At 37.6% G+C, this 24,267-nt stretch overlaps 1 protein-coding gene across 2 annotated transcripts in view; it reads right to left on the reverse strand.

Moving 5' to 3' along the window:
- Positions 1–3,240: 3,240 nt before the first annotated feature.
- PHF6 (PHD finger protein 6) overlaps positions 3,241–24,267 on the reverse strand; it is a 56,034-nt gene continuing 35,007 nt past the window's right edge. For both annotated transcript variants that reach the window (XM_020874065.2, XM_020874064.2), the window contains exons 9-11: positions 22,454–22,587; positions 5,708–5,837; positions 3,241–5,377 (exon numbers count right to left, since the gene is read on the reverse strand). In XM_020874065.2, the coding sequence (XP_020729724.1) occupies positions 5,708–5,837; positions 22,454–22,587 (264 nt within the window). In that variant the 3' untranslated portion in view covers positions 3,241–5,377. The remainder of the gene's footprint in view (positions 5,378–5,707; positions 5,838–22,453; positions 22,588–24,267) is intronic.

Consider the following 24,267-nt stretch of genomic DNA (forward strand, 5'->3'; position numbering starts at 1 on the left):
AAGATGTACATGAGACTGGACAGAACTCCAGTTCATCCATACACTCCAATGCCATGGTGCTGCTAAACAGAATGTGAGAAATCTAGTTGTGCTGACACTTTGTAGTGTTGTTCAAGTGAAAAAGACAAGGTGCAGAACTGGAAGCACAGCATGAGACTATTTATGCTAAGTTATATCTTAACATAAGCATTTGGCAGAATACACATCAAGTACAGGAGAATAGGCTGGTGGAAAAGGGGGTATTTTAGCATTTTGCTTTATACATCTGTATATTTTCACGTTGTACAAAGACTACATTTTTTTAAACTGAGGTAAAGTTCACATAACATAAAATTCACCCTTTGAAGTATATAATTTGTGGTTTTTAGTGTAGTCACAAAGTTGTATAACCACCACTACTATTTAATTTCACACATTTTCATCACTCCCAAAAGAAACTCCATGCCAGTTATTTCTTACCCGCCCCACCCCCCCCCACAGCTCCGGCACCCACTAATCTGCATTCCGTCTCTATGAATTTGCCCCTTCTGGACATTTCATATAAACAGAATCCTACACTATGATGATCATAGTGTAGTAAGCTGGTTTCATCCATATTTAGTATGAATCAGCACTTCATTTCTTCTTATGGCTATATATGACTTTAATAAATAAAAAATCTGTAAATAGCTCTGATTTTAAAGCTACTCAAATAAACAGAAAAACCTTACCCTTTTGTACAAATGACTTTATAGAAACTCAACAGCTCTAAATCCAGTGTCCATATTAAAATACAGTTTATTTCTAACTCCCTGCTCCTAACACTCCCTTGAATATTTACTCTCTCAGGTCCCATTTAAAAGGTTGCCTCTTCAAACAGTACTCGTTTTCACATAAATCTATTAGACTATTATCATTCACACAGCAGAATGCTTTTTGCCCAGGTGTACCTTCCCTATCTCCCCACCACCGGCCCCACCCCCAACATAAAACATATTTGTAAGTCTATAGACGTGTATAGGCAAAGGTAGAATTTGGGAGTTAATGGATTCGCTATCTTGACAAGGACCCAGGTCTGGTTGACTTCAGTACATTGACCACAGGCAGAAATGTCTGCTACAGTGTAACAAAGTAAAATGCTATCATTAACTTCCATAGTAACTTATTATTAACTTCCATAGGTATTTTATAGCTTTCATCTTCTGAATAAAAATCAAGACTATATTTTTGCCTTGTCCTTCAAGTTTGGTTACCTCATTATCTGAACAAGGCAAAATTATGTAATACTCGTTGATACATAAAGCAGCACTGTCACAGGGACTGGGTTTTTCTCTTAAAAACATGGGCTGGCCATAGAATTTTCCTAGGAAATCCTACCACATTTATGCTTTGGAATGACCTCAGCAAAGCTGAAAAAAGAAAACAAAAAACACCCCAATCCCAAACCCCAGCTGTAAATAGTTTCAATTAGCTAAAGAAAAACCACATAATTCTCTTCTCCATATTTTCATTGGGTAATTAAATGAAGCTAAGTAATGGATTTCCAATGTGCACGCACACACACACACTCACTCACTCAAACATGAAAGGTAACATTTGCAATAAAGCATACTATAGTTCTAGTTCCAGCATTAATCAGAAATCTCTTACTTGATTTCTTTTTCCTCTTGAGTATGGATGCAGGCATGCAGGTTAGAAATTACATGTATGGAATGAGCATATTCTACCAACTAAAACTTTGATTTCTGCCCTCAATAGGACCATCTCAATATATGAGCACTATTGCTAGAAATAAGTTGTCCACAGTAAAGGGAGTACATTTAAATCTTTAAGGTGGAATTCCTTTATGACAAGGATATTAACCTTGCACCCTTATGAGCAAGCTGATAAACTATACTAGGAGTTTGGGTTTATCTTTAAAATCACCTTCTAACTAGGTTTCAGAGGATCTGATGTAAATGATAGGTATCTGAATCATGTAATGATAAAAGAAACAAGATGCAATGCAGTTCTATCATACTTTTGAAAGATTTGCTGTTTCCCTCCCTGATAAAGCCTTACATATGAAACATTGAAATTAACTCAAATTCACATTTTTCCCTCTCTCATACTTATTTAACCACAAAGTTATTAAACAAACTAGGCATTTCACCTTGAAACAATAGCAAGACTGAAAGGAACATAATACTATTGCAGTTACAGATAAGCTTCACCATACCCTTGCACAAAAAAGACATAAGTACAAACATCAAAGTCATAACTCATTTATTGAATGAATAGTATATTTAAGAATACCAATAAAAGGAAACTAATTTTGCAAACTACAATTTTGAAAATAAAGCCAATATAACAGGAACAAAATATACATAATATGAGAGGAATGTTTGATTTTGACCCATAATGCATTCCTTATCTTTACAATAACCTAAATGTCTGTTAGAACAAAACTGTATACCTTGGTCTAACTTTAGTGCTTCTTAAAAAAGCAACAACATTCTAGAACACTTTTCTTTTGCTTTGAGATATTTAAGATTCACACATTTGTTCAAGTACATAGATTCTGATTCAACAGTAGATCTACATATCTTGTTATTCTCTTAATATCTTGAGTAACATGTACTCCTGAGCAAGTACTATCTGAAATTCTAAAACTGCTGATCCTTGAAATAAAATGTACTTCAGTTGTGGGTTTTTAATAAATTGAGATGAAAGTAAAACTCACCCTTCCCACCCCTCCTCCCCCCAGGAACAAAGAGCTCTTATTAAAGTATAGAAACTCAAGTCTATCTTTCTACTCTAAAGAACATTTCTTACTAACATTTCTGGTAAGGCAATAAATGCTCCAGAATAATCTTCAATATATGCTTGCAAAGATTACACTGTTTAATATCGATAACAAAAACGAAACAAAAAAAAGGGAAAAAAGGAAAAAAGAAAAAAATGCTTCAAAATTTTAAGCTAAAATATGCATAAAGGACAGTCATGGCAGTATTTTTTGAAATGATGTAAATGTTATATACTTATCAAATAATGTCATGCTTATTAAAACTACAGTTAAGGACTTAAGAGATGAACAGTAAATACACTGCTGAGGTCCATTTTTCTAAATATTCATACCACAATGTAATTACTACCCAAAAGATGATGATGCTACTTGGGAACATAAGTACTGTACAATTTTTACATTGTAAGGCACTTTTACTCAGCATGTGACGAAAACATGGATAGAGAATCAAAATATTGGAAGTTTACAACCAAAGGTGATTTTTCATGTGACTTCAATTTACACTTTAATTTTTAATGAAAGACTGTTTAGCCAATGACACCACAGTGAGAAAAATAGGTAGCCAGCCACTTATCTAGCCAACCAAATGGTAAAGTGCTATTCTGGTTGCTAGTGGCAGAGAAAGGGTTGAAGAAACCCATACAAAGTCATACACTTTATTACATAACAAATTCATTAACTGACAGCTATAGTATTTGAAGTCCATTACATGATTATTGACTGGCCATTATTACCCCTTGGCACCTTCCATTTTTCCTAAAAATATCATTACAGTAGTTGTCCAAAAATGAAGGTGCTCTATTATTCCATGGGTAAGTCTATGGCACACAATGTAAAAATGATCTAGACACAGTGATTCAAAGATTTAAAATAATGGGTTTCAAGCTGCTGTAAGGAAATAAAGTACAGATCCTTTGGGAAAAGTCACATAGCTTGGTAAACAAACATCTAGATCTGTCGTTGCACTTCAAGTCATGGTGAATTTTGAAAATTCATCACATACATACACAAAAAAATCCAATGGTATATTTAGAGCAAAAGGAGAACAACGTATAGGGCAATCCACTACTAAAGCTAGTTTCCTTCTAAAATAATAAAAGATGGTTAAAATAAAGCAATCATTGAGTCCCTTGATTTAAGTAAATGTGTGAATACACACTTGACAAATGTGACTTTAAGGGACTAGCAGTTAAAAAAAATCAGTCATTAAGCACAGTGTAATTTTCCACCTGTTACATTTTTAAAATGCTTTTCCATAAGCTGCGGAACATCTCAATGTACAGTCAAGTTAATATGTTTACTTCTTGTTGGCTAATCTGCTTTAATGTGGTAGGTTAACTAATAAATCAGAAATCAGAATCCCTACCCTTGATACTGAGGTGTTATGGTAATATTAGGCAGAACACAACTAAAGTTTTTTGGTTTTGCCACAAAGAAATAGATAAATGTGCTTCAGCAGGTAAGTGGAAGAAAATATCACTAGCTAGAAATGCCAGTGTGAAAATCCTTTCTAAAAAGCTGGGTTCTTAGGCTTTGAAAAACAATTCTGATGATCAATAAAACAATACCGAACGTTACCAGAAGAAAAATAGGTCACAGAAGCCTATTTTATAGATAAGCAAAGCAATGAATGAAAACATTAAAAATATTAAATAAAGTTTCTAAAATAGTGGTCACAAAATTAAAAATAAATACTGTTTTATGCAAAGACTGTTTTTTTTTAAATTGTACAGCACATGAGACCTCCTTACATACTTTGGGCCAATATATGAAGTGTTCCACAAAAACACGGCACTTGAGAGGAACAAGTTTCAGACATGGTGGCTAAAGTCCTTAGTAAGTGGTAACCCCTTAAATCTTAAAGAGGTTTCATTTGCTGTTGCCAAATGTTAGTTTAAACTTGAAAGGATCCAATCATTTTGCTAGAAGCTCTTTGTATGACATGAAAAGAGAAGAGGTTTACTGTCAAGAGAATTTTGGCATAAGCACTGGAGCTCAAAGCTTATAATAACCAGTTGCCCGAGTCCATGCTGGTCAGTGAGAACAACTTTAACAGGAACCAAATGAAAAGCTTTAGCACACTTCTTGGAAGAGGTTTTTTAGCATGTGCTGTCAAAGCCAAGAGAAAAAGAAGGTTCTCTTCATTTCTAGCCTCCGTTACTTGAGCGTGGAAAAAAAATCCAAAAATTCCCATGTGTTGCCACCAGAGGCGTGTTTGCACTGTAAAGTGAAATTTGCTTACATTTTCCCTTGAGTATGAATCCACTAAACAAACTTAGACACTCTAAACAGTAGAACTTTGTTCAGTCCAGAAATATAGCTTACTTCATTTCAATGTCTGCTTTAACTGTTGACACTATACACAGGGTTAATAGTGTTTCAATTGCTTCCCAGAAACTGCAAACTACAGCTACATAATATCAACATGTCAAACTCTGCCATCTAGTGAAGGCTCATAAAACAAACAAGATGCTTTTAGGCAGTTCAATGAAGAATCTAAGAGTTGGGCAGTAAAAAGTTACAAACCCTTTTTGATTTTAGAAAACAGTGAAAAAAGAATAGTAGTTATGGATGTCTTATTCATTCCCAGTTTTCTAACTCTGTCCCATGAACCTGTTTAAAAGATGATAAAAAAATGTAAAATATGATGCTTGAGGGGAGCACAATAAATAAAATGTTATTGAGGAGTAAGAATATCTTATTGGTTTGACACTACAACTACATTTATTGATAAAGTGGATAGCTTGTTTTTACAGTTACAAAATCAGCTAGTTAAAAGAAAAAAAAACTATGCAAGCCTACACATCCTCAGCATTCTAGTAACATGCTTAACTAAATATAATAGCATTAAAAAAAAACCAAACTGCACATTATTAGTTCAATATATATTTATCAGTGTGTACTGTATTCTGACAACACAGCCAATATAGTTAACTTTCATACCTAGTTTCCATTAAGCTGCTGCTGAGTTAGTTGTTGCTGATCAATTTCTACTTTTCCTCGGCTTTTACTCTCTCGTTCTTCATCTTCTTCATCTCTCTCATCATTTCCACTATGATTTTTACAATATAGTCTACAATGATGAAAGATAAAAATCTCAAAATGTTTGTCATTATTGATGAGAATATATTTACATCATTGGTGGATGAGGTTGATGCCCATTTAAAATATGGTCTTCTCATCCATGCTTAAAAACACTCCACAATTAGGTAAAGGTTCATTTCTATTTAATAGAAAGGAAAGCACTCTATTAATGAGATACAAAAAGTTCATCTGAAATAAAACCTCTGGTTTAGAATGAAAGCTACCACAGATGTCCAAATATAAGGCAATTCCTCACTTTGCCCAATGAGATTAAAAAGGTTTTCAGCCAACATAAAAATATCAATTTTCAGTATATATGTGAAAGTGTCAGTTGCTCAGTTTTGTCTGACTCTTTGTGACCCCATGGACTGTAGCCCACCAGGTTCCTCTGCCCATGGAATTCTCCAGGCAAGAATACTGGAGTGGGTAGCCATTCCCTTCTCCAGGGGATCTTCCCAACCCAGGGATCGAACCCAGGTCTCCTGCATTGGCAGGTGGATTCTTTACCATCTGAGCCACCAGGGAAGCTTTACTATTGGTGCTTTACCATATACGCACCAATATATTTTGCATAATCGATCATCTTCACCATAGTCAAAGAAGGGTGGGGGATGATCTGAGCTTAGTTATAGGTCAATTATACACAAGATGACAAGATGGAACAATGCTTAAAAAATGTTCAGTAGATGCCCTCTTGTGGGCAGCAATGGATAAAAGATGATCACGTAAGAATTCATCTGCCACAGACAATGTGAGAGTAGCTTTAACATGAAAATTTCTAACAAGTGAGTAGAATAAACGGCAGAGGTGTGGTTGGGGGGCAACAAGGATAATTGACTTATGACATAGTTTTGCTCATCACTTTTTATTCTTAAAACATTTTCAATAATTTTCAAAGAACTATGGAGAATCTCTACTCTTCAAACACTGCACATTAGGAATCACTTTTTTTTTTTTTTTCTCTTTTTTTACATGTATTCCCCATCCCAGTCCCCCCTCCCACCTCCCTCTCCACCCGATCCCTCTGGGTCTTCCCAGTGCACCAGGCCCGAGCACTTGTCTCATGTACCCAACCTGAGCTGGTTATCCGTTTCACCCTAGATAATATACATGTTTCAATGCTGTTCTCCTGAAACATCCCACCCTCTCCTTCTCCCAGAGTCCACAAGTCTGTTCCATACATCTGAGTCTCTTTTTCTGTTTTGCATATAGGGTTATCGTTACCATCTTTCTAAAGTCCATATATATGTATTAGTATATTGTAATGGTCTTTATCTTTCTGGCTTACTTCGCTCTGTATAATGGGCTCCAGTTTCATCCATCTCATTAGAACTGATTCAAATGATGACTTCAAATATCAAGAGTGAGACTTCTATATAGTGTACCTGTGAAGTATCATCCTCCGAAATGCAACCTGAATCTAATTAAGCCATTGAACCAAGTTATAAATACAGGAAATACAGAGGGGTAGGAAATGAGGTATATGAAACCATCAACAAGCAAATAGATAAAATCTAGAACATGGCGCTTTTCCAGGACAACTTATCAGGGTTCTTCAATAAGTAGGAGGAAAAGGCAAGGGTGGAGTGGGGACTGTTCTTTATTGACAGACTTAAGAGACTTGGCATTAAATACTATGTAAGGACTGTGAATTTACTGAAATTTGAACAAATCAAGGCCAAAAGAACATTTTCAAGACAACTGGGGAAAGGTGCAAGTGGACTGGGTATAAAATGATACTAAGAATTTACTGTTAATTTTTTAAAGTGTGATAATAATCACATAGTGATACTAAAGTATATAAGGATAAAATGACAGAAGATCTGGGATTCTGCTTTAACATACCTCAAAAAGAAAAAAATGTAGATGAAACAACTGTGGCAATAGCTTGGTACCTGCTGAGACTAGGAGTTGTGTAGTTTCAGAAATTTTTATAACAGAATTTTATCTAAAAGATAGCTCAAAAAAAATTAAAAAAATAAAAGATGAGCTCTTTCTTTGTTAGAAAAATATTAATCTTTTCTGGGATTATTTTTCACTCAAGGACTATTTCCCATAGGCCTATTATGTGTCTTTCCCCCGTGTGGACACCCAGTCCACAGGTGTCAGCCAGTCAAAGAAGATCTCTGCTGTCGCATAACTTACTATTTTATGGTGGGAAGCTGAAATTTTAGAAAACTATATATTTATATAGCTTAGAAATATAATAAAACAGGATACAAAGATCACTGTATAATCTTCCCTGGCCTTTTTAATATGAATATATTCACGATATATCCATCCTAAAGGAAATCAGTCCTGAATATTCATTGGAAGGACTGATGCTGAAGCTGAAACTCCAATACTTTGGCCACCTGATGCAAAGAACTGACTCATTTGAAAAGACCCTGATGCTGGGAAAGATTGAAGGCAGGAGGAGAAGGGGACGACAGAGGATGAGATGGTTGGATGGCATCACCGACTCAATGGACATGAGTTTGAGTAAACTCTGGGAGTTGGTGATGGACAGGGAGGCCTGGTGTGCTGTAGTCCATGGGGTCAGAGTCAGACACGACTGAGTGACTGAACTGAACTGATTCGTGATCCAGAGAGGACTGGTAAAGAAAGAAGGGAAGGAAGCCATTTCATGCAGAAATATTCCTCCTTTCATTTCCTCCTATCTGCCCATTCTTCTCTCCCCAAACTACTCGGTTATGGATTTATTTGAACTCAATGGGCTCCATGAAAAAAGCTAGACTCCACCTTCTAATTTTAGAAACAAATTTCAATGTGAAAAAATAAAAAGAACATTTCAAATCATCATAGATCCCAGTCCAAATATTTTTGTTCAGAGATGACCACTGCAACATGGTGTTCTAACAACTAAAAAAAACACCTAAATGTCTAAAAGAACAGATTAAACAAGCTAATACACCTATTCAATGGAATACTAGACAACCATTAAAATGGTGATGTACTACTGTTTAACCCATCACAGAAAAAATGCCTCTACTAAAGATACAGGAAGAGAAAGGCCATGAGAAAATACTCAAGGAGAAAATAGCTGAAAACTTCCCTAAAATGAAGAAGGAAATAGCCACCCAAGTCCAAGAAACCCAGAGAGTCCCAAACAGGATAAACCCAAGATGAAACACCCCAAGACACATATTAATCAAATTAACAAAGATCAAACACAAAGAACAAATATTAAAAGCAGCAAGGGAGAAACAACAAATAACACACAAAGGGATTCCCATAAGGATAACAGCTGATATATCAATAGAAACCCTCCAGGCCAGAAGGGAATGGCAGGACATACTTAAAGTAATGAAAGAAAATAACCTACAACCTAGATTACTGTACCCAGCAAGGATCTCATTCAGATATGAAGGAGAATTCAAAAGCTTTACAGACAAGCAAAAGCTGAGAGAATTCAGCACCACCAAACCAGCTCTTCAACAAATGCTAAAGGATCTTCTCTAGACAGGAAACACAGAAAGGTTGTATAAACGTGAACCCAAAACAACAAAGTAAATGGCAACGGGACCATACCTATCAATAATTACCTTAAATGTAAATGGGTTGAATGCCCCAACCAAAAGACAAAGACTGGCTGAATGGATACAAAAAGACCCCTATATATACTGTCTACAAGAGACCCACCTCAAAACAAGAGACACATACAGACTAAAAGTGAAGGGCTGGAAAAAATATTTCACGCAAACGGAGAACAAAAGAAGGCAGGAGTCGCAATACTCATATCAGATCAAATAGACTTTCAAAAAAAGAATGTGAAAAGAGACAAAGAAGGACACTACGTAATGATCAAAGGATCAATCCAAGAAGAAGATATAACAATTATAAATATATATGCACCCAACATAGGAGCACCGCAATATGTAAGGCAAACGCTAATGAGTATGAAAGAGGAAATTAATAGTAACACAATAATAGTGGGAGACTTTAATACCCCACTCACAACTATGGATAGATCAACTAAACAGAAAATGAACAAGGAAACACAAACTTTAAAGGACACAATGGACCAGCTAGACCTAATTGACATCTATAGGACATTTCACCCCAAAACAATCAACTTCACCTTTTTCTCAAGTGCACACGGAACCTTCTCCAGAATAGATCACATCCTGGGCCATAAATCTAGTCTTGGTAAATTCAAAAAAATTGAAATCATTCCAGTCATCTTTTCTGACCACAGTGCAGTAAGATTAGATCTCAATTACAGGAAAAAAATTGTTAAAAATTCAAACATATGGAGGCTAAATAACATGCTTCTGAATAACCAACAAATCATAGAAGAAATCAAAAAAGAAATCAAAATATGCATAGAAATGAATGAAAATGAAAACACAACAACCTAAAACCTATGGGACACTGTAAAAGCAGTGCTAAGGGGAAGGTTCATAGCATTACAGGCTTACCTCAAGAAACAAAAAAAAGTCAAATAAATAACCTAACTCTACACCTAAAGCAATTAGAGAAGGAAGAAATGAAGAACCCCAGGGTTAGTAGAAGGAAAGAAATCTTAAAAATTAGGCCATAAATAAATGCAAAAGAAACTAAAGAGACCATAGCAAAAATCAACAAAGCTAAAAGCTGGTTTTTTGAAAAAATAAACAAAATTGACAAACCATTAGCAAGACTCATTAAGAAACAAAGAGAGAAGAACCAAATTAACAAAATTAAAAATGAAAATGGAGAGATCACAACAGACAACACTGAAATACAAAGGATCATAAGAGACTACTACCAGCAGCTCTATGCCAATAAAATGGACAACTTGGAAGAAATGGACAAATTCTTAGAAAAGTATAACTTTCCAAAACTGAACCAGGAAGGAAATAGAAGATCTTAACAGACCCATCACAAGCAAGGAAATCGAAACTGTAATCAGAAATCTTCCAGCAAACAAAAGCCCAGGACCAGATGGCTTCACAGCTGAATTCTACCAAAAATTTAGAGAAGAGCTAACACCTATCTTACTCAAACTCTTCCAGAAAACTGCAGAAGGTAAACTTCCAAACTCATTCTATGAGGCCACCATCACCCTAATTCCAAAACCAGACAAAGATGCCACAAAAAAGAGAACTACAGGCCAATATCACTGATGAACATAGATGCAAAAATCCTTAACAAAATTCTAGCAAACAGAATCCAACAACATATTAAAAAAAATCATACACCATGACCAAGTGGGCTTTATCCCAGGAATGCAAGGATTCTTTAATATCTGCAAATCAATCAATGTAATACACCACATTAACAAATTGAAAAATAAAAACCATATGATTATCTCAATAGATGCAGAGAAAGCCTTTGACAAAATTCAACACCCATTTATGATTAAAACTCTCCAGAAAGCAGGAATAGAAGGAACATACCTCAACATAATAAAAGCTATATATGACAAACCCACAGCAAGCATTACCCTCAATGATGAAAAATTGAAAGCATTTCCCCTGAAATCAGGAATAAGACAAGGGTGCCCACTCTCACCACTCCTATTCAACATGGTTTTGGAAGTTTTGGCCACAGCAATCAGAGCATAAAAAGAAGTAAAAGGAATCCAGATAGGAAAAGAAGAAGTAAAACTCTCACTGTTTGCAGATGACATGATCCTCTACATAGAAAACCCTAAAGACTCCACCAGAAAATTACTAGAGCTAATCAACAAATATAGCAAAGTTGCAGGATATAAAATTAACACACAGAAATCTCTTGCATTCCTATACACTAACAATGAGAAAACAGAAAGAGAAATTAAGGAAACAATACCACTCACCATTGCAACAAAAAGAATAAAATACTTAGGAGTATATCTACCTAAAGAAACAAAAGACCTATACATAGAAAACTATAAAACACTGATGAAAGAAATCAAAGAGGACACAAACAGATGGAGAAACATACCGTGTTCATGGGTTGGAAGAATCAATATTGTAAAAATGGCTATTCTACCCAAAGCAATCTATAGATTCAATGCAATCCCTATCAAGCTACCAACGGTATTTTTCACAGAACTAGAACAAAAAATTTCACAATTTGTATGGAAATACAAAAAACCTCGAATAGCCAAAGTAATCTTAAGAAAGAAGAATGGAACTGGAGGAATCAACCTGCCTGACTTCAGACTATACTACAAAGCCACAGTCATCAAGACAGTATGGTACTGGCACAAAGACAGACATATAGATCAATGGAACAGAATAGAAAGCCCAGAGATAAATCCACGAACCTATGGTCACCTTGTCTTCGACAAAGGAGGCAAGGATATACAATGGAAAAAAGACAACCTCTTTAACAAGTGGTGCTGGGAAAACTGGTCAACCACTTGTAAATAGAATGAAACTAGAACACTTTCTAACACCATACACAAAAATAAACTCAAAATGGATTAAAGATCTAAATGTAAGACCAGAAACTATAAAACTCCTAGAGGAGAACATAGGCAAAACACTCTCCGACATGAATCACAGCAGGATCCTCTATGACCCACCTCCCAAAGTAATGGAAATAAAAGCAAAAATAAACAAATGGGACCTAATGAAACTTAAAAGCTTTTGCACAACAAAGAAAACTATAAGCAAGGTGAAAAGACAGCCTTCAGAATGGGAGAAAATAATAGCAAATGAAGCAACAAACAAAGGATTAATCTCAAAAATATACAAGCAACTCCTGCAGCTCAATTCCAGAAAAATAAATGACCCAATCAAAAAATGGGCCAAAGAACTAAACAGACATTTCTCCAAAGAAGACATACAGATGGCTAACAAACACATGAAAAGATGCTCAACATCACTCATTATCAGAGAAATGCAAATCAAAACCACAATGAGGTACCATTACACGCCAGTCAGGATGGCTGCTATCCAAAAGTCTACAAGCAATAAATGCTGGAGAGAGTGTGGAGAAAAGGGAACCCTCTTACACTGTTGGTGGGAATGCAAACTAGTACAGCCGCTGTGGAGAACAGTATGGAGATTCCTTAAAAAACTGGAACTAGAACTGCCATATGACCCAGCAATCCCACTGCTGGGCATACACACCAAGGAAACCAGATCTGAAAGAGATACGTGCACCCCAATGTTCATCGCAGCACTGTTTATAATAGCCAGGACATGGAAGCAACCTAGATGCCCATCAGCAGACGAATGGATGAGGAAGCTGTGGTACATATACACCATGGAATATTACTCAGCCATTAAAAAGAATTCATTTGAATCAGTTCTAATGAGATGGATGAAACTGGAGCCCATTATACAGAGTGAAGTAAACCAGAAAGATAAAGAACATTACAGCATACTAACACATATATATGGAATTTAGAAAGATGGTAATGATAACCCTATATGCAAAACAGAAAAAGAGACACAGATGTACAGAACAGACTTTTGGACTCTGTGGGAGAAGGCAAGGGTGGGATGTTTTGAGAGAACAGCATCGAAACATGTATATTATCTATAGTGAAACAGATCACCAGCCCAGGTTGGATGCATGAGACAAGTGCTCGGGCCTGGTGCACTGGGAAGACCCAGAGGAATGGGGTGGAGAGGGAGGTGGGAGGGGGGATTGGGATGGGGAATACATGTAACTGCATAGCTGATTCATGTCAATGTATGACAAAACCCACTACAATACTGTAAAGTAACTAGCCTCCAACTAATAAAAATAAATGAAAAAAAAATAAAGATACAGGAAGTGGAAAACAGGTTATAAAATATTATATATAAGGAAGTTTTGTTTTTATAAATGTATACATGTAAATAATCACATAAATGTCTAGAAGAAAACATTCCAAAAGATTTAAAAGTTATCTTTGATGCTAGAATTAAAGTTGATACTAAGTTTTATTTTTATCTATAGTTTCCATTTTCTTTCTGAAATGAAAATGGATAACTATTGTGAAAATAATATCTAAATAAAGTTAAAATTTAAATACAATAATTCTCCATATATTTGATTTTAAATATGTTAAATGAGCTTGTTATTTTAAAATATTACTGGGGGACTACCTGGTGGTCCAGTGCCTAAGACTCCATGCTCCCAATGCAGGGGTCTGGGGTTCAATCCCTGGTCAAGGAACTAGGTTTCCTATGCCACAACTAAGACCCAGTCCAGCCAAATAAAATAAATAAGTAAATAAAATTAAAAATAAAATATTGTTGGCTACTTCAAAAATAATGTATTGCTCATGAACTATATAAAGGAGAATATAAAATTGTCTCTTCTCCTTCCCTATGCAATGAATAAGAGGTAACAACTAGTACATTTGCTGACTATGCTCCTAGAAATTTTTCTATGTATAAAAACCATGCGACTTCCCTGGTGGTCCAGTGGTTAAGACTCTGCTTCCAATGCAGGGAGCATGGGTTTGATCCCTGGTCAGGAAGCTAAGATCCCACATGCTGTGCAGTGTGGCCAAAAGCAATCCTATAATGTGATAGGATCCAAATATAATTTGGACAAATAGGCTTTAAAAAATCCACATATCTTATATACATGTATACATATATCTTGTATGCATGTACTTTTCATATGCTAAAATAGAATTATGCAACTTTTTCCCCCTGACTGTAAATACCTCTTTCACAACTCTACACATGGCTCTACTTTACTCTTTAACTGCTGCATAGCATTCCACTAGATGCTTGTATGTACTAAAATTCATTTACTAAGTCTCTTGATGGAATTCTGATCTTTTTCTTTCTTTCTTTTCTTCTTGCTATTGTAGGTGAAAAGTTAATAAAAATATTTCCCCTTTCTACATGAGAATTTCACCTTTGGTTAACTCTTTAGCTTTGTTCCCCTGGCAACTTAACAAATATTACTGTGTCACTACTTTACTAATCTACGTTATCCCCCAATGGGTAGACTATATCTGGACTGGGGGCTTCCCCGATGGCTCAGCGGGTAAAGAATCTGCCTGCAATGCAGGAGACACAGGAGACACAGGTTCAATCCCTGGGTCAGGAAGATCCCCTGGAGAAGGAAATGGCAACCCACTCCAGTATTCTTGCCTGAAAAAAAAATCCCATGGACAGAGGAGCCTGGCAGACTATAGTCCAAAGGGTCACAAAGAGTAGGACACGACTGAGTGACTAAGCACATCACTGAAACGTTAAAACTTCTCTAAGCAGAAAGCCTCCAACTCTGTGAACATTTCCCTTTCTAAAATTAGTTTTAATGGCGTCCAAGTCCTTACTTGGATGAGCGTGGCGGAGAGGAGCTACCCCGCACCCAAGGTCAGGGGTGGTGGCGAGAAGAGCTACCCCACACCCGAGGTCAGGGGTGGCGGAGAGAGGAGCTACCCCACGTCCGAGGTAAGGAGCAGCGGCTGCACTTTGCTGGAGCAGCCGTGAAGAGAGACCCCACATCCAAGGTAAGAGAAACCCAAGTAAGACGGTAGGCACTGAGAGAGGGCATCAGAGGGCAGACAGACTGAAACCACAATCACAGAAAACTAGCCAATCTGATCACATGGACCACAGCCTTGTCTAACTCAGTGAAACTAAGCCATGCCATGTGGGGCCACCCAAGATGGACGGGTCATGGTGGAGAGGTCTGACAGAATGTGGTCCACTGGAGAAGGGAATGGCAAACCACTTCAGTATTCTTGCCTTGAGAACCCCATGAACAGTATGAAAAGGCAAAAAGATAGGACACTGAAAGATGAACTCCCCAGGTCAGTAGGTGCCCAATATGCTACTGGAGATCAGTGGAGAAATAACTCCAGAAAGAATGAAGGGATGGAGCCAAAGCAAAAACAACACCCAGTTGTGGATGTGACTGGTGATAGAAGGTTCGATGCTGTAAAGAGCAATATTGCATAGGAACCTGAAATGTTAGGTCCATGAATCAAGGCAAATTGGAAGTGGTCAAACAGGAGATGGCAAGAGTGAACATCGACATTCTAGGAATCAGTGAACTAAGATGGACTGGAATGGGTGAATTTAACTCAGATGACCATTATATCTACTACTGTGGGCAGGAATCCCTTAGAAGAAATGGAGTAGCCATCATAGTCAACAAGAGAGTCTGAAATGCAGTACTTGGATGCAATCTCAAAAAGGACAGAATGATCTCTGTTCGTTTCCAAGGCAAACCATTCAGTATCACAGTAATCCAAGTCTATGCCCCGACCAGTAATGCTGAAGAAGCTGAAGTTGAACAGTTCTATGAAGACCTACAAGACCTTCTAGAACTAACACCAAAAAAGATGTCCTTTTCATTATAGGAGACTGGAATGCAAAAGTAGGAAGTCAAGAAACACCTGGAGTAACAGGCAAATTTGGCCTTGGAGTAAAGAATGAAGCAGGGCAAAGGCTAATAGAGTTTTGCCAAGAGAATGCACTGGTCATAGCAAACACCCTCTTCCAACAACACAAGAGAAGACTCTACACATGGACATCACCAGATGGTAGACACTGAAATCAGACTGATTATATTCTTCGCAGCCAAGATGGCGAAGCTCTATACAGTCAGCAAAAACAAGACCAGGAGCTGACTGTGGCTCAGATCATGAACTCCTTATTGCCAAATTCAGACTGATATTGAAGAAGGTGGGGGAAACCACTAGACCATTCAAGTATGACCTAAATCAAATCCCTGACTATACAGTGGAAGTGAGAAATAGATTTAAGGGACTAGATCTGATAGACAGAGTGCCTGATGAACTATGGATGGAGGTTTGTGACATTGTACAGGAGACAGGAATCAAGACCATCCCCAAGAAAAAGAAATGCAAAAAAGCAAAATGGCTGTCTGAGGAGGCCTTACAAATAGCTGTGAAAAGAAGGGAAGTGAAAAGCAAAGGAGAAAAGGAAAGATATACCCATTTGAATGCAGAAGAGTTCCAAAGAATAGCAAGGAGAGATAAGAAAGTCTTCCTCAGCAATCAATGCAAAGAAATAGAGGAAAACAATAGAATGGGAAAGACTAGAGATTTCTTCAAGAAAATTAGAGATACCAAGGGAACATTTCATGCAAAGATGGGCACAATAAAGGACAGAAATGATAAGGACCTAACAGAAGCAGAAGATATTAAGAAGAGATGGCAAGAATACACAGAAGAACTGTACAAAAAAGATCTTCATAACCCAGATAATCACGATGGTGTGATCACTCACCTAGAGCCAGACATCCTGGCATGTGAAGTCAAGTGGGCCTAAGGAAGCATCACTACAAACAAAGCTAGTGGAGGTGATGGAATTCCAGTTGAGCTATTTCAACTCCTAACAGATGATTTTGTGCAAGTGCTGCACTCAATATGCCAGCAAATTTGGAAACTCAGCAGTGGCCACAGGACTGGAAAAGGTCAGTTTTCATTCCAATCCCAAAGAAAGGCAATTGCCAAAGAATGCTCAAACTACCGCACAATTGCACTCATCTCACATGCTAGTAAAGTAATGCTTAAAATTCTCCAAGCCAGACTTCAGCAATACGTGAACCATGAACTTCCAGATGTTCAAGCTGGTTTTAGAAAAGGCAGAGGAACCAGAGATCAAATTGCCAATATCCGCTGGATCATCGAAAAAGCAAGAGAGTTCCAGAAAAACATCTATTTCTGCTTTATTGACTATGCCAAAGCCTTTGACTGTGTGAATCACAATAAACTGTGGAAAATTCTGAAAGAGATGGGAATACCATACCACCTGACCTGCCTCTTGATAAACCTGTATGCAGGTCAGGAAGCAAGTTAGAACTGGACAGGGAACAACAGACTGGTTCCAAATAGGAAAAGCAGTACATCAAGGCTGTATATTGTCACCCTGTTTATTTAACTTATATGCAGAGTACATCATGAGAAACGGTGGGCTGGATGAAACACAAGCTGGAATCAAGATTGCCTGGAGAAATATCAATAACTTCAGATATGCAGATGACACCACCCTTATGGCAGAAAGCGAAGAAGAACTAAAGAGCCTCTTGATGAAAGTGAAAGAGGAGAGTGAAAAAGTTGGCTTAAAGCTCAACATTCAGAAAATTAAGATCATGGCATCTGGTCCCATCACTTCATGGCAAATAGATGGGGAAACAGTGGAAACAGTGGCTGACTTTATTTTTCTGGGCTCCAAAATCACTGCAGATGGTGATTGCAGCAATGAAATTAAAAGACACTTACTCCTTGGAAGGAAAGTTATGACCAACCTAGACAGCATATTAAAAAGCAGAGACATTACTTTGCCAACAAAGGTCTGTCTAGTCAAGGCTATGGTTTTTCCAGTAGTCATGTATAGATGTGAGAGTTGGACTATAAAGAAAGCTGAGTGCCAAAGAACTGATGCTTTTGAACTGTGGTGTTGGAGAAGACTCTTGAGAGTCCCTTGGACTGCAAGGAGATCCAACCAGTCCATCCTAAAGGAGATCAGTCCTGGGTGTTCATTGGAAGGACTGATGTTGAAGCTGAAACTCCAATACTTTGGCCACCTGATGTGAAGAGCTGACTCATCTGAAAAGACCCTGATGCTGGGAAAGATTGAGGGCAGGAGGAGAAGGGGATGACAGAGGATGAGATGGTTAGATGGCATCACCGACTTGATGGACATGGGTTTGGGTGGACTCTGGGAGTTGGTGATGGACAGGGAGGCCTGGCGTGCTGTGGTTCATGGGGTCGCAAAGAATCAGACACGACTGAGCGACTGAACTGAACTGAAGTCCTTACTGGCAACACACACAGGTTAACCAGGAGACGAAACTTCCTCTGTAAACTCTGCCTCTCCCCAAATAAAAGCAAAATATTTAAATTCTCTAAAGAACCACAGATAGAAAATGGAGAGCAGTTTATCATTGGAGACCTAAACCTTAATATAAATATTTTACTACTAGTCTCCTTGTGAGGACTGAGCGGACAACAGTGTAAGAACATGTATGTGCAAAAAGTTTCATTGCATTATTAGTGATAGCAGCAATACCCACTAAGGCATCTTCTTAGGTTCTAAGATTCCAACAAAGATATGGATCTATCTTCAGTGATATTTATCCCTGGGCCAGTACCATACTATTTTCACTACTATACTATATGATTGGCCTTGATATATAACAGGAAGATTTCTCTTCTCAATTGCATTAAACATTTTCTTGGCTTCATGTGATAAAGATTAGTTGGCCACTCCAGTATTTATCCCTGCCCTTACCTACATAGTACTAAACCATATTTTGTTTGGGTAGCAATGTGTCCACTAAGTGTATTTCCCAGATTCCTTTGGACATGTGACTAAATTCTGGCAAATGAGATGCTGAATGTATGGAAATTTCAGGAAGGCTGATTAAAGCCTGACTCAGGTAGAGCAACAGCAACTTTGTCCTTTCATCTTCCTTTGCCCCTGTTTCCTTCAGCAGACGGCAATGGGAAGAAGGAAATGGGGACCAATGATAACACTGAAAAGCTGCCTACCACACCTGCATTGCTTTCCCCTGGACGTCTTTCAGGAGAGAAACAAACTTCTATCTTGTTTAAGTTTCTATTTCTTTTTCCAGTTATATAAGGTAACAATCATTACTAACAGCAATACTACATTTACTTTTTTAGATAAAACTATCAAAAAGTTGGATTTAATTAAAATTGTATTAAAATATATAACTTGGGAAGAACAGGTATCTTTCAAAGTTGAGTCTATCAAGGATCATAATATACTTTGTCATTCACTGGGGTCCTGTGTAAGATGCTATTTTTTAAAACAAAGTTAACCTTTGGTATATGTGTGTGTGTGTGAAGAGGGGTAAGAGTTGGGGGGGGGGAGTGGGAGACAGTTTTCCTTTACATTTTTTAACTAGCTATTTGTTGTTTAGTTGCTAAGTCGTGTCTGAGTCTCAGTGACCCATATGGACTATAGCCTGCCAGGCTTCTCTGTTCATGGGATTCTCCAGGCAAGTGTACTGGAGTGGGTTGCCATGGAACTGTGGGGGTTTTTTTGTCATGGAATTCTTTTTAAAAATTCATCTCATATTCAGCAGCCTTACTGAGTGAGCTCTTATAAATTTTTAATAAATTCAGAGTTGATTTCTTTGGATTTTCTTGGTAGACAATGAAATCAGTAATATTGACAATTTTTCTCCTTCACAATATTTACTATACATTTTCCTTCCTTTCCTACTTGTACCAGCTTAACCCTCCAGAAGAACAGTGAAAGTGACATTGGTAGTTGGCACCCTTGTCTTGTTGCTGATCTGCATGAAAGTGTATTGGTATGCTGCTGCTGCTGCTGCTAAGTTGCTTCAGTCGTGTCCGACTCTGTGCGACCCCATAGACGGCAGCCCACCAGGCTCCCCCATCCCTGGGATTCTCCAGGCAAGAACACTGGAGTGGGTTGCCATTTCCTTTTCCAATGCATGAAAGTGAAAATTGAAAGTGAAGTCGGTCAGTCGTGTCCGACTCGTTGCCACCCCATCGACTGAAGCCCACCAGGCCCCTCCGCCCATGGGATTTTTCAGGCAAGAGTACTGGAGTGGGGTGCCATTGCCTTTGAGTGGTTCTCAATTAGAGATGAACTTGAGAATCACTTGGCGAGTCATAAAATACATGGTTTGGGCCTCAACCTACTATGAGGATAGGGCCCAGATATGACCATTTTTAAAGAGGGCTCTCTCCACCTCCAGAACTGAAGGATCAGTTCTGGTTAAGAACCATGGTCCTTTAAAGTAAATGCCAAAGCAGCTGTTTTTTCCTCTTAACACTCTTAGCTTACAACCAAGAGTACTTTTGCTACCTTACTTTAAAATTCAGAAATGGATGTTGAATGGTATCAAATGTCTTTTCAGTTTCCACTAGGAAAGTGCTAGGATTTTTCTTTATTAATTATAATAGGTCACATTCCTAATTTTGAATAATCTTTAAATTGTTAGACTACAGCCCTGGATTTGATTTTCTCTAATATTTTATTTTGGATTTTGGTACATATATTTATAAAAGTAAGATCAGTCTCTAGTTTTTAAATTTCTGTTGTTAAATGGTATCTTTGTCAGGTTTAGTGTCACAACTATGCAAGTGTTACAGAATGAATCAAGAAGTTTTCCATTTTTTGCTATGTGCTGGACTTTTAAAAATAACATTGGAATTATCTGTTCCTTAAAGCCTTGATAGAATTTATTCGAAAAACATGTGCCTTTATTATTAAGCAAAGTTTGGCCAAGTTTATAATACAGCATTAGCACCTCATGCAGTCACCCAAATGGCTTGGTGACTGCTGACACAAACTGCTCTGTCCATGAAGTAGTTGACTCTGGGTCATTGGTTTATTGCACACTGGGAATGTGAGACCAAAGAAGTCCTTTACAACTTGCAAAGACAAACCAAATAAATATTCAAGGATCCCTATCAACTTATTCTCCATTTGATTAAACAATAGGAACCATTATAGATTCATATTGATACCACTAGTCCAATGCAGCACAAGGTAAGGAGAAGACCATAAAAAACGAAGGTAACATGTAATTCCAAATCTCCAAACCTTACTCTTTCATCAGTCTTCCAAGAGTACGTTTAGACTTCTATCTTCACAACTACTATTCTAATCTACCAGCGATTCTCACCTGGACTTTCAGCAGTAGCCTCCTACCACCATCCCTCGCCCACCATTTGCACCCTGGCTTTTGTACCATCTTAGGGCCTTGCACACGCTGTTTTCTCTGCCTAGAACACCTTCCCAACATCCACATCCATTTTGCCTTTCATATCTCAGCTCAAGCACTATTTCCTTAAGGATATTCCTAGACACTCCTCCACTACAGACTAGGTTAGCTCTTCCTTGTTATATGCTGTCACAGCACTTTGTAACAGAACTTTTACATCAGGGGTCCCAACCCCCACCAGTACCAGCCCATGGCCTGTTAGGAACCAGGCCACACAGCAGGAGGTGAGCGGTGAATGAGGAAACCAAGCTTCATCCGTATTTACAGCTGCTCCCCATTGCTTGCATTACCACCTGAGCTCCGCCTCCTGTCAGATCAGTGGCAGCACTGAATTCTCATAGAAGGGCGAACTCTACTGTGAACTGCACATGCAAGGGATCTAGGTTGCACACTCCTTATGAGAATCTAATGCCTGATGGTTGGAGGTGGAGATGAGGTGGTGATGCTATTGCTGGGGAGTGGCTGCAAATAAAGATTATCATTAGCATGATAAATGTAATGGGCTTGAATCATCCTGAAACCATTCCCCCCACCCCCACCCCCAGTCCACGGAAAAACTGTCTTCTGGTTCGGAACCGGAAAGCTCGTGCCAAAAAAGTTGAGGACCAATGTTATACCATTTATAAAGTTTGTGATTGTGTATTTATTTATGTGGCCATTTGATTGATATGTTCCTCCCACTAGATTGTGAGCTTCCATGAAGACACAGTCTGTGTCCATTTTGATCACTGTTGTATGCCCAGCTCCTAGCCCAATGCCAGGCACATAAGAAGCATAACAAACAGTGGATAACCAAATGCTAATCCAGCGATGTCTAGGCAGAGGAAAATGCCATTGCAGTACTCATACAGAGTCCTCAGTATTCTATACTTGGCTAAACATCACCTAAGAAGAGTGAGCAAGTAAATTAATGTCATCTATTTAAGGGCAGTTACTTACTGACAAGTTTAGGAAAATGGACAATTGTTGTTCTCTTACTTGTAAATTCCTCGTGACATATTTTCAATGTATTTAGCTTTGTCTTGTACTCCACAGTGGTAATGGTAAGTCTTAACACAGGCTTTTATTTCACATCCAATAGTAGCACCGGGCTGACTGCAAAGTGTACATTTCTGTTTAGGGGAAGAGAAAGAATAATTATAAGCAGTATTTCTAAGTTTATGCAATCTTAGTTTTTCTATTTTAGCCATATTTCAGCAAGACATTCCATGTTACAAAGAAAACAGCCAGTTTTTCTATTGAAGGAGAGTGCACTGAACTTCTAGTATAGCATATATATTAAATAATGTTGCAATCTAAATCATACTTTGACTTTCTAGTATGTAGTCACCCCTGATGTTTCCATTATTTAACTCTACTAACCATCAGCAATCTGACATTGAAACACAAAAGGAACACTCCTTAATACTGGTAAACACACATAAAAAATATGTTCTATATTTTAGTGGTTGGCTTCTCTTCCCTGCAATCAATCCCTTTCTTATTATGACCAGGGGGAAGAATGAGAAGATAGGAAAGCAATGCCCCCCAGAGAGGGATTGCTGCCAAGTAGGCAAAAGGGCAGAAAGGGACTAAGGGGCTGAAATTCTTGTAAGACTTAAGGTAATTGTTGGCAAAAGACTTTCATAGTCAAAGAAGTTTGAGAAATGCTAGTTTTAAACAGATTACTTGATTGCAGAACTTCTGACAGCCTTTCCTCCAGGAGGGAGGGTAGAGTAAACAGTTTCCAAGTTTATTGAATTCCAGATGCCCTTTTAATTTTGGAGCAGTGGGAGAGCATCTTGATAGAGTGATTTCCTTTGGAGCACACATGAGAAAATGCTAGGTTAATGCTGACACTAACAGTCAACAATGTAGAAGTAAGCAAGCTGATCAAGAGAACTGAATTGATATCCTAGTCACCTATTTGACTTCAGATGTATAACGTAACAACATTGCTCAACATAATGTGATTGTTTTCCCCTTTATTTTTTTTTAGTACTCCACATTCTGTTTTAAAGGAGTTTCCTTTTTTAAAAGAATAATCAAAGTATCAAGAAAATGAACTGGATTTAAATGGAACAGATGATATCAATAATCTTTATACCTCCAAAAATGAAGTTCCACAGAGAAAAAGTCATTTCTAATCAATTCAGACAAAGATCAACAATGTCTGAAACAGATCAAAAGGGAACTTCACAATGGAGGGATTGACTTACCACCTGAATCCAAGGATCAGACATTATGACCTGTCTAATGTGATAAAATATGGACAATATAGTCCCACTTGTGGAGTTACCCCCCAAAATGTTGAAAACTGAATCTAATCAGTTTTTTACATCTAACTTCCACTTTAAAAGAAAATCTGGTGGATAGAGGGACAAGTTAAATGGCATTGTGAAAAAGCAAACAGACAAATAAAACATGTGGGATGTTCTATAGGACAATTAATTCATTTTCTTCAACAAGTCAATGGCATACAACAAAACAGAAACAATAAAGACAGGGAGGACGAAGTGCCCTAAATTACTTAAGGGATATGTAACAACCAAATGTAATGTGTGAACCTCCTCTGATTCACACAAGCCAACTTTAAAAAGATAGCTTTAAGACAACTAGGGAAATACAAATACAAGCTAGGTGTTAAATGATACTGAAGACTCACTGTTAATTTGTAAGTTGTAATAACATTGTGGTTAGGTAAGAAAATGCCCAAGTTTTAAGAGATACATACAGAAATATGTAGAGGTGAAATGATATGAAGTCTCAGTTCTGCTTTAAAATACCTCAAGCAACAAGAATAAAAGGCATAG

This window comes from Odocoileus virginianus, unplaced genomic scaffold, assembly GCF_023699985.2.
Source record: "Odocoileus virginianus isolate 20LAN1187 ecotype Illinois unplaced genomic scaffold, Ovbor_1.2 Unplaced_Contig_21, whole genome shotgun sequence".
Taxonomy (NCBI): domain Eukaryota; kingdom Metazoa; phylum Chordata; class Mammalia; order Artiodactyla; family Cervidae; genus Odocoileus; species Odocoileus virginianus.